At 44.5% G+C, this 12,075-nt stretch overlaps 1 protein-coding gene across 1 annotated transcript in view; it reads right to left on the bottom strand.

Moving 5' to 3' along the window:
• The window catches only part of tmem59l (transmembrane protein 59-like), a 61,342-nt gene extending 49,609 nt beyond the window's left edge, over positions 1-11,733 (bottom strand). The window contains exons 1-4 of the mRNA XM_056277924.1: positions 11,551-11,733; positions 9,980-10,085; positions 8,898-8,992; positions 8,513-8,665 (exon numbers count right to left, since the gene is read on the bottom strand). Of these exons, the coding sequence (XP_056133899.1) occupies positions 8,513-8,665; positions 8,898-8,992; positions 9,980-10,085; positions 11,551-11,715 (519 nt within the window). The 5' untranslated portion in view covers positions 11,716-11,733. The remainder of the gene's footprint in view (positions 1-8,512; positions 8,666-8,897; positions 8,993-9,979; positions 10,086-11,550) is intronic.
• Positions 11,734-12,075: the final 342 nt, after the last annotated feature.

A 12,075-nucleotide genomic window follows, 5' to 3' on the forward strand; every position in this document is an offset into this window, starting at 1 on the left:
AAGGTACTGATTTGTGAAATAAAATAGCCACTGCTCTTGCCCTACTCTGAAATGAGGAATGAAACACCTGGCCCATCCATCTACACCTAAGACTCAAGTGTTGTGATACCTTGAGGTGAGTTTCTTGGAGGAACATGATGTGAGCTCTCAATTGGTGAAGATGGTGGAGTACTTTACTGTGTTTAAATGGGTTGTTGATGCCTCTGCAGTTCCAGGTAATGAAATTAAAGCCATTTCCTCCTGTTGGATGAGCTACACCAGGCTGAACCATGTCTTAAAAGAGAGAGGACGTGTAAAGAACAAAGCGCAATATAAACTAAAGAACTTCATCGACCATGGTAGTACAAATTTAAGATACAAAAACAAGTAACAAAATACAAGAGACATATAGATAAAAGCTACATACAAACAAAGAGGAAAGTGCCCCTTCCCCCCCAAACCTCCCTTGCCAAAGCATCTCCCCAACTGAGATGCAAACAAAACCCTGAAGACAGGAGTATTAATCCTAACATGCATGTCTTTTGGATGGTTGGAGGAAACCGGAGCACCCGGAGGAAACCCACGCAGACACAGGTAGAACATGCAAACTCCACACAGAAAGGACCCGGGACGGCTTGGGGTTCGAATCCAGGACCTTCTTGCTGTGAGGCAACAATGCTAATCACTGGGCCACCTAGCCACAAAAGCTATGTTAAAATCTATTTTCAGTAGTCCGTGGGAGTGTAGCGGTCTAAGCATCGGCTTTGTGTCGATGCAGTTACCCACTGGGGACTGGGGTTGGCGCCTCGGTCTCGTCAGATCCGACTATGGCCGGACTCGACAAAGCAGTAATAATTGGCAATGCTGTCTTCGAGAGGGGGGCAGAGTCGGCTTGTGTTCGTCACATGAATGTGTCTCTGGGAGTTTCGGAAAAAGCAGTAGTTCGGCCTGGAGTCGCCTTGTCACGAAAGTGGCGAGGCGTCTCCTTCGAGACTGCCGGCCAGAGAGATGCAGTTGGCAAACGCATGCAGTACGAGGGTGGGTGTTTGAACTAAAAGAGGGAGCGATTGGCCACTAAATTGGGAGAAAAAGGGAAAAATCAGAAATAAAATTAAAAAAAAATGTATTTTCAAAGAATGAAACAAAACCACTCATGCTGCCTGATAATGTTACTATTGTGACCCCACAATATTAATATTTTCATGTCCACAGCATGACTAAATCCAATGCACTCTAAATTAAATTCCCTCCAAACTGACAGGCCTGTTGCTGTATTGGTCTTGTTTTCTTTTTTAGCTAACTTCATCATCACTCAGTGCTGTTTGCCCTCATGGGTATATATGGGTTTTGCACATATTTACATTTGTACACACAGATACAAATTTGCTATATATATATATATATATATATATATATATATATATATATATATATATATATATTAATCTATATAAATATTTTTATATAGTGTTAGGTGCTAGATTGTTTGTTCTGTATATCAATGACTTATGTAAGGTATCAAGTCTATTGAAATTAATTTTATTTGCGGGTGACACAACCATTTTTTGTTCCGAGGAGAATTTGCAGGAGCTTTTGGAGTTGATCACAGCTGAAATGAAAAAGTTAAAAATGTGGTTTGACAGAAATAAATTATCATTAAATCTGAACAAAACTAAGTTTATGTTATTTGGAAATCGTAAAATAGACACACAAGCAGAAATAATGATCAACAATATTAACATTGAAAGAGTATATGAAAATATATTTCTGGGTGTGATACGTGACCATAAAATCTGCTGGAAATCTCATATATAAGATTAGTGAGAACAAAAATGGCAAGGAGCATTGGAGTTCTGGGAAAGGCAAGGCACATTCTGGATCATAAAGCATTGTACATTCTGTATTGTTCACTTGTATTGCCTTATTTTAATTACGACGTGGAGGTATGGGGGAACACCTACAAAAGCAACCTAGAATTGTTATGTGTACTACAATAAAGAGCAATAAGGATAGCAAACAATGTAGGATATGGGAACCACGCTAACAAACTGTTTTTAAATTCACGGGCTATGAAGTTCATGGACCTAGTAGAATTTAAGACTGCACAAATGTTGTACAAAGCAAGATATGATCTATTTCCTGGCAACATACTATAACAACTGTTCTCAGATGGAGAGAGGGTGTTCAATTTAAGGGGAAAATTAAATTTTAAGAAACATTGTGTTCGTACCACTGGCAAAAGTAGGTGTATTTCAAATTGTGGGGTAAGTTTGTGGAATGGTTTAGATGAAGAACTTGAGGAAAGCACAAGTTTAAATCAATTCAAAAAGAGGTACAAAAAATTTGTTTTAAAGAGATACAAGGATGAAGAGGAGGTTTCGCTCCTCTCATGACTGTGACACCCATGGGGGATTCTGTTATTGTTGTTTTTTGGAAATTATTGTTATTGTTTTCTTTGTTTTTGTTGTTTTATTGTTTTTTTATTGCTTTAATTGAGTCATTGTGAGATAGATATTGAGAATGACATACTCTGATGTGTAAAAAACCCCTAAATTTATTATTTAGGTTTATTAATTGAGCATTAGAGAGGGGCAGGAAATTATAAGTAGTAACTTCTTCTTGCTCCTTTTCGAACATATATTTGTTGGATTTTCTATTGAACGTTTTTTTGTTGAATTCTTCTGGTTTTATTTTTATCATTTGTTGCTGTTTTTTGTTTTATTTATATTTGGTCATTTTTTCTTTTATTTTGGCATGTTCGAGATAAAGACATTTGACGTATCAATCTATCTATCTGTGTGTGTGTTAGTATGTGTATTTGTGTTGTCAGTGTTTTAATTGGCATGTCCATGTTGAAATCACCTTTAAACGAAGTTGAGGAAATATACCAACATCTTCCATCTTCCTGCATTAAGACTGTCATTTCCATCTAGTGCTTTTAAATCCCTGATACTCTTTTCTCTGCAGGACTGGAATGAACGAATTCTTCATTCTGGCAGAATGATGACCACAACTGGCATGAAAATATGTGGTTGGGTTTTCTTTTTTCTTTCTTTTCAATTTTTTTTTTATTCATCCTCTCACTTCATGTGCAAAGACGCAGGGTCCAATTTTTCCCCCCACGAATTTGCACAGGCAAGCGATGGCCTTTTAAATGATTAATTTTTGCCCCACACATTTCCAAACTCTAATCTTAACTTAATTTTACAAGCTCTTTTATTTACATAAAGAGGGGTTTTTGTGGGGAGGGAGTGGGTGAGGTAGAGGGGCATTTTAAAAACAATATTTCATCAAAAACAAGACATTTCTTCAATGGGAAACCATTTTCCTTCCCTAGCCCACATCAAATAAATAAAACTGCTTTTTTTTCCAGTGAGGTTTTGGTTAAGAGTTGCCTGTGAACATCTATATAAACTGAACTAATGGCTACCGCAAAATTGGTTGCTGTATGGCTTCCTGTTTGTACTGTCTGCCGCACACAATTTATATTAAGTTCACGTCATGTGCTGGGATTCTCCCTCGCCTGTTACCTACCTACACACACACACACACACACACACACACACACACACACACACACACACACACACACACACACACACACACACACAGAGTCACCAGCAAAGACATACAGACTGATGGGTGTATATAGGCAGTCCACTCATTATAGATGCCCACATAGCATGATTTGTATTGCAGGCAGTCATGGTTCAGTTTTTCCCCTCTCTGCTCTCCTGTCAATTTAGCTGGACTTCTTTTTCTGTTGTTTCTGTCCTCAGAGAGTCAATCTGTCAAGTGTGCGGCAGTACGCTGGCTGCCCACTAAACACAGGCCTGCTAGCCATCTCACAGCCCCGTGAGTCTGGCTTTCAATCCCCGCTACAGCTTGCAAGGCCACTGCCATAAATCAAGCGTATCCATCACCATGACCTAAAGAAAGTTTGATAATTTCATGTTATGGAGCCACTGTGTCTCTATTCAAGGTGTGGCAGCACAGGGCTTTTTTTTTTTGTCCATGTCTCTGGACTCAGCCAGTGTGTCTTCATCTCCTCGCTGTTAATCGATATGCACAGAGACATCTGTTAAGTGAAAGCTCTTGTCTGTATGGGTTGGGCTGCATCAACATTACCACGCTTTCCTGCAGACTCACTGCACGACATAGAAGTTGATGTCCAAGCACAGTCTTCTGATCTCTGGGAAAGATAAGCCTCTGAGAAGAATGATGAGCTAGGTTTCTCATGTCTGAAGTTTGCAGAGGATGGAAGCGTGGCCTGGTGGTTAGAGAGACTGGTTCCCATAATGGCCTCAACTTACGGCTCGAGTGCAGCAGTGTCAATTAAGGGACATCAATCTATCAAATGAGCCAAAAACACCGAGTTTGTTTTTGGTCTACTCGGTCTGTTTTTTCATCAAGTTGGAAAGGGTGCAGGGTCTTGCTTCCTATTCACCGCAGCCAGAACTTAATTCGCTTTCTCCTTTAAAGTAAATCTCTTTCAAATCCAATAATGCTTTTGTATCCCAAAGTGAATTTCATACAGCTTGGCCAGCAGGTTATGAAACACACATGATATCGGGGGCAATGACGCAGTAAAACAGGACATTTTGAACATGTCCTATTAGATTTGATCTGGGCTGCTTTCATTCAATAACCTTTTTCCCACACTGCTGTGTGCCCTCGTCCTTCGACACCCGTGGATGCATTGGATAAAACCCAAACTCCACGGGACCTTGTTGGGCAGCAGAGCTGAGCTGAATCAGTATTATTGAAATTTTCACCCATCCATTCAATCCACTATCCAAACTGCTTATCCTGCTCTCAGGGTCACAGGGATGCTGGAGCCTATCCCAGCAGTTATTGGGCGGCAGGGGGGGAGACATCCTGGACAGGCCGCCAGGCAATCACAGGGCCCACACACACACATACACACACAGATTCATACCTAGGGACAATTTAGTACAGCCGATTCACCTAACCTACATGTCTTTGGACTGTGGGAGGAAACCGGAGCCCCCGGGGGAAACCCACGCAGACACGGGAGAACATGCAAACTCCAAAGAGGACAACGCCCCAAGGTTCGAGTACCCCAGGGTGCGAACCCAGGACCTTCTTGCTGTGAGGCGACCGCACTAACCGCTGCGCCACCACTTAATCAGAAATTATAAAATTATAAAATTAAAATGTTTACATATTTTACTATTTTATTCTATCATTATTACTACTTCTACCTCTTTTAAAACACAAAAATGACAAGTGTGTTTGTGTAAAGACTAACATTGTATAACATTTAAAGCCATAGTTTTTCTCCATCATAACACACATAGGAAGACAGTAATCAATGAATTTACAGCATTTACGGGGTTCATTAGGTGATGGCCATCAGGACAGAGCCGCCACATGGTCATATTTACCAAGCACGCCATGTCAAATGCATGTAACTTTGATTTAACGAGACCCTTAAGCCTCTCAGCCAAGGACCTTTCCTATGAGTTATGAAGGTTCGAGCGAAAAGGAAAAAAGATAAATCAACACTCACACCCAAGACTGCTAATCTTTATCTCCACACTATTTAATTGCAAAATGCTGTGATGGTGCAAGATGATGTTTGGCATCCGTGTTGCACTATTATTCAAAGTCCAGCCGTCTGTTTTTTCTCCAGCTGTTGTTCTCCTGCCGTCCCATGTGTTTTGTGACCCCCCCCCTTTTTTCTCCCCAATTGTACCCAGCCAATTACCCCACTCTTCCGAGCCGCCCCGGTCATTGCTCCACCCCCTCTGCTGATCCGGGGGGCTGCAGACTATCACATGCCTCCTCCAATACATGTGGAGTCACCAGCCGCTTCTTTTCACCTGACAGTGAGGAGTTTCGCTAGGGGGACGTAGTGTGTGGGAGGATCACGCTACTCCCCCCAGTTCCCCCTCCTCCCCCAAACAGGCGCCCTGACTGACCAGAGGAGGCGCTAGCGCAGCAACCAGGACACATACCCAACATCCGGCTTCCCATCCACACACGGCCAACTGTGTCTGTAGGGACGCCCGACCAAGCCGGAGGTAACACGGGGATTTGAACCGGCGATCCCTGTGTTGGTAGGCAACAGAATAGACTGTCATGCTACCTGGACACCCCAAAACTGCTCATTTGTATCTCCACACTATTTAATTGCAAAATGCTGTGATGGTGCAAGATGCCGTTTGGCATCCGTGTTGCACTATTATTCAAAGTCCAGCAGTCTGTTTTTTCTCCAGCTGTTGTTCTCCTGTTAGTCTCCTGCCGTCCCATGTGTTTTGTGACTTTACTGGTACAGTAGTGCTACTGGGACCTGTAGACTGCATAGGAGACTGTTCCCTTCAGTGAAATAAACACACAATTTATCGCATTACAATTTGAAAGAAGTCTGCAGCAATGGCAAGGATGTCTAAATGCAAAAGAAGCCATGCTTCGGGATATGGAGGAGGAGGAAGAATCTGATGGGTGTTCATTCATTCAGGGATAATGCACAAAATAACTTTATCGAGTAAGTTTATAAGTTCATCTGTCAACTCTACTAACAATTATAAAAGCTGAAAGGCCTGTTGTGGTGGTGTGTGCGTGAATTCCTTAGGCCTTTTAAAATGATTGAATGGTGATGTGCACATGTAATAAAATTGTGTTTCCTTGTTCAAACAAGAAACAGAATATGTTTGTTTCCTCGTACCTTTTTTTCTCTTTTTTTTGTGGATTTTTTGCCCCTTTTTCCGGGGAGGGCTGCAGAACTACCACATGTCTCCTCTGATACATGTGGAGGAGGAGACAAGCCCACCTGATAGACGCAAGAAGCCAGCCGCTTCTTTTCACCTGACAGTGAGGAGTTTCGCCAGGGGGACATAGTGCGTGAGAGGATCACGCTATTCCCCCAGTTCCCCCTCCCCCCGGACAGGCACCCCGATCAACCAGAGGAGGCGCATACTCACATCTGGCTTCCCACTCGCAGACATGGCCAATTGTGTCTGTAGGGATGCCTGACCAAGCCGGAGGTAACATGGGGATTCGAACCGGTGAGCCCCATGTTGGTAGGCAACGGAATAGACCGACTCATGTCATTTTTAACTTTTTGAACAATTGTGACTGACACGTTTTTTGCACTTTATGAATCGACTGTGAAGCACGTCTCGTTTCCGTGTTGTTTACTTTACTTGCAGTAACTGTCATCAGATTGAGTGACTCTCAGTTTAACTGGTTGGGCTATTCCGGCAGACATGTAATAGTTGCAATTAACAGCCTCTTTGTCTTGAAGCTCCATGCTGGCTAAGAGACCTTTTGTAAGTGAATCAGGCCCATTTCCTAATGTGAGCCTACAAGGTACACACTGTATCAATACTTACAATGAATTACAGACATGACAATATTGATAGCTTTTCATTGTAATCGTAAAATGTAATTAGCAAAACGACCAATTATTTCTCAACATCCTTTGTTAATTGTGATGAGACGCTGCTAATTACACAATAGTTTTAGGACATACATCACAGTGAGCGGTTCTTGTGTTAAACAGAAAACTCCATAATCACTCACTTAAAGCCACACTTGACTCTGTTGCTGATATAATGTAGATAATGAGAGTCCAAAGATCAACAAAACTAAGCTGTACAGTTTAAACTTGGGTATGGTGTATGAATCAACGCCTAATGCTACGTTCAGACCAAAGGCGGCGCGAATTTTTTGGGCGGCGCGAATGCATGCAAAGTCAATGGGAGGAGGCGAATGGGCGGAATAATTCGCGGCGAAATTACGGGCGGCGCGAATTGGGCGAATCGAGCGACGAACGCGCCTTCGCGGGAGTTCAAAAATGTCCAACTCGGGCGAATATCTCGCCAGGCGATAGCCAATCACCTTCAAGTAGGGTTAGAACCCGCCTTCATGTTGGGAAAGAATACACGCCCCCTACCCAGAATTCTTTTCGGACGCCGTCCAAACGCAACTCCTAAACGAGCCGGTGAAATTCGCCAAGCTGGGCACGTCTCCGGTTTATGCTCTGAACCCAAACAGAACACTGACGCCGGTTTCGGCGGCGCAAGTTGATATAAAGCAGAGCCACCGCAACTGATCTCTGTCGCTCATCCATGATGATCACAAGTAAACACAAACTGCTCGTGTGTGGTATTTGTTGTGTGCGGTCTAGCAAACTTGCTAGCAGCGTTGGTGTAACTAGACTGCTTGTTGTGACGTCAACACAGCGAATTCGCGTTCCGTTCGAACACACCTGGCGGAGCTGGCGGCCAAACACGGGCGAAAAAAGCGGCGCGAACTCTCTCGCCGCCTTTGGTCTGAACGTAGCATAACACAAATGCAGTCCATAATCCACACAAAATCCTGTTTTGATCCAAAGCTGCCCGAACCACGACAACATACCTTGGGAGCAATGAATTTACCAAGCAATAAAATGTAACAGCCAGACTGATGAGGAAATCTTTTTATCAGGTAAAATGATGACAATGAACACGCCACATGACATATAAGACCTGCCTGTCTAGCACATAGAGTAAAAGGTTCTCCTTACCTGGAAGACCACCACCTTGCCATCGTCAGCCTGCAGGTAGAAAGTCCAGGTGGAGGAGATGAAGCTCTGGGCAGAGCTGACGATGTCATTGCACCAGCTGGACACAGCCTCCATGACAGTGGGGGGTTTGGGACGGTGGGTCAGGGCCTTCAGCTGCAAAGAGGACATGATACCATCATAAGGGTACAGATCTGTTGGCACACCGCTCTGTGTGTGTGTGTGTGTGTGTGTGTGTGTGTGTGTGTGTGTGTGTGTGTGTGTGTGTGTGTGTGTGTGTGTGTGTGTGTGTTTGGCATCTCTTCAAAAAAAATCCTGAATCGTTCTGAACCTGATACACACAGTCATTGATATGTGAAGTCACAGAGTGCTGAGTGACCATTCTCACCTTCCTCCTCTTGATCTCAGGTTCAGACGGTTGGCTAGCACAGCCGGTGCTGCAGGCCTCCTGCTCCAACAGCTTAATATATGCCTCCTGGCAGGCTATGCAGAGAGAGGGGAGAGAGAGAGAGCGATAGAGAGAGAGCACGCAATGGTCACAATAATTCAGCAGCAATACCTTTTAAGCCAACTAATGAATATGAAGAAAAAAAATCAAAAATAAAGATGAAGATGAACAAAAAAAGAGAAAAAGACAGGGACGGGTAGAGAGAGAGAGAAACTGAGAGAAAGGAGTATTGTTGGTGAGTGAATGCATGAGAGAAGGAGCATGAAAGAAGAGCGTAAAAGCCAAATGGGGTGAAGAAGTCAAATGGAAAATTCAGAGGAACAAATGAGAAAGCCAGTGGGAATAGATTTCATAAGAGGGAAAGGAGAAGGAGGAGGATAGCCTGTTGAGAAGTACTGAGAGAGACAGAGGGTGGTTTCCATACCATAAATTTGTGTATATATCTGTGTGTCCATATATGTATGTGTATGTGTGTACATCTAAGCGTGTGCCAAGTGTATGTGCATGAAAGTGTGTGAGTCCAAGTGTGTTTGTGTGTATCAGATGGGGGATTATCTGCACATCCGCTGTCTAGATTGCAAATCACACCATTGATTTCCAATACAGCAGCCCAAACAGGACGATGAGTCTAATGCAACCAGACGCTACCCACCAAATCTGCCAATTTTCTCTAACACCAAGTAGGGAAAAGAAAGGGATGCAATCTTTGGAACGGAGGCAGTGTTTGACGTTAAATGAGGGCCACAGCTAGAGTCACCATTATTTCATCAAAAACATTATTTGCACTGATTTTGTTGTACCTCCAGCTAAGAACTGGAGTATTTATGAGCTACAAGGCTTTGTTACCCAGCCAAAGAAAGATAAGAGTGATGGAGTGAGTGGAGACATTCTGGATCTCTGCAGGTTTGGGTATGGCATTAGCATTAGACACACTTACTACAGCCCCTCAGTTACCCCCCGACCCTGTAAATCAGAAAGACGGTCAAACTAGTTCCATAGGAGAGGCAGCCGGAGTGTCTCACCTCCCTGACACTCCTCCCTGCTGGTGTTAAAGCCAGCATTGCCATTGACAAACTGGCAGATGGAGTAGAGACGGCAGCCACGGTGACAGGCGTTCATTATAGACTCCTACGGACCAGACCAGAGAAGGACAGGGAGTCAGAGAGAGAGAATAAAAAGTGCAAAAGAAAGAGAGAGAGAGAGAACAATATACAAGGTTAAACATCCTGTCTGCACTCTTGCATTCACTTTAACCTATGATATTTGGGTTGCGGAGCAGCCGTTGTATTATAGCTTGCCATTTTTAGAAGTGTCGCCACTGAGATGATAGGTAGCTTTCAGTGTTGGCCAGAAGAAACACATAAAAGTGTGGCCAGCTGCAAAAACTTGTGCCGGGCAATGGTGTGGCGAGCAGGGGGTGATTTACTTCCACTTACCCCTCTGCCTTCTCTCTGCGAAAGAGCACAACAGCGCCCACCTGTGACCTCTGAGGGGAAAAGCAAGGAGATGCCTTGCCCGTGACTATGAATGGTTCACGGGCCTTTATTGCAGTGTCAGGGCATGTCGTCGCCATCCTTTACCGCGTGTCGCTGCGAAAAAAAGGGACTTTATCCGACCTGTGGTAACGGTGTCTTATTTTGTGGGCATTTGCTTGTTCAACCCAAAAGCCCAATTGTGCAATAACTGTCAAAACTCAACATCTGTGCAGACACGCACAAAGTGCTACAAGTTTCTTATCTTTTTTTTTTTGCATAACGACTGCATGCTTGAAAGCGGGTAGTTCTGCAGAGTTTTTGCCACCGTGATCAATTTCGCAGCTCTTCTCTGCCCTGCGTGATGTCTGAACCACACCTGAGGCGAGCAGAAGATGAGGAGGTGGGAGAGGGGGGAGAAAAAAAACACATCCAGCACAAGAAATCTGGGCAACGTTTTGAGCTACACGAAACTCCCTGAGCTACAATTCATCGCCACGGACGGTCCTATTTAGTCAGGCTCCGCGTGACCTTTACCGTATAGTCTCGCACACTGCAGACGCTGCATAAACCAACAATAAGAAATGATGCTTGATTTAGCCTACAATGCCTTTCAAGCGCATGCATGCTGCTGCTATCACTGCTTCTCCGTCGCATAGCCTACCAAGCGGGGGGGGGGCACGGATAGACAACTAATTATAATTTAAACAAAAAACAAAGAGTGAGCCTAGTTGATTCCTAAAATCCTTTCAGAAGCAAGGGGATTTTTGTGCGCCAAGTGTTTGACGAGGTAGTGGTGCACAAGGCAATGAACTGCCTCTATATTTTCGGCCTACAGCTGTGCAGCATATTTGTCCGTCAGGACGCAGCGGAAAATCCGAGCCAGTCTTGCTGGCTGGCACACGGCTACAGCCCGTTGTTTTTCAGCGTTTATCCGGAGATATCTGTGATTATCCATTCAATCACAAAATAACTGTCTGGTGTTTCCTACACCGCATCGCATCCTCGTCGCAGACGCTGCCATGTCGGGCGGCCGCGGCTCTATTGAGGTGTCAGCTCGGCTGCTGATGTCTGTGCAGTTTAGGCGGCCTATACAACGTAAATCCGGCAGGACGACTTACTTTAGCGGGGCTTTTGTTTCTGATGGCGAGCTGGCATTGCTTTTTGCAGTAATTGATGTCACCCAGTTGGTTGTCAAACAGATCCGAGGACGCCGCCGCCAGCCCCGCAAGAAACATCGAGACGAGAGCGAAGAAGGCGCACATCCTGCCGCCGGACCAGAGCATCTCGACGCCGTCGCACCGCTTCAGATTCGGGCAGTAAAAGGTCCCTCTGTGGCCGCCGCCGTTCCGCCGCTTGTCTTGATGTTACTGACTCAGCCTTGACTCTATCTGCTCCTGTGATCTTCTCCTCGGCTCCGTCCGTGCTCTTCGTGTCGTCACTCAGACCATCGTCATCATCATCATCATCATCATCATCATCATCATCACCACCAACGCGCACACGCAGCGCCCCGCCACCCAACCCGCGTTTATTTAGTAGTGCGGACTATTGTACACTGCAATGCATAACCCGGCAACGATGACATTCATAAAAACACAGCAAAGGTGGTTGATCCTCCGGCCGGGGTTCGGCTTCGAGTGAGC

The sequence above is a fragment of the Lampris incognitus genome, chromosome 3 (assembly GCF_029633865.1).
Source record: "Lampris incognitus isolate fLamInc1 chromosome 3, fLamInc1.hap2, whole genome shotgun sequence".
Lineage (NCBI taxonomy): Eukaryota > Metazoa > Chordata > Actinopteri > Lampriformes > Lampridae > Lampris > Lampris incognitus.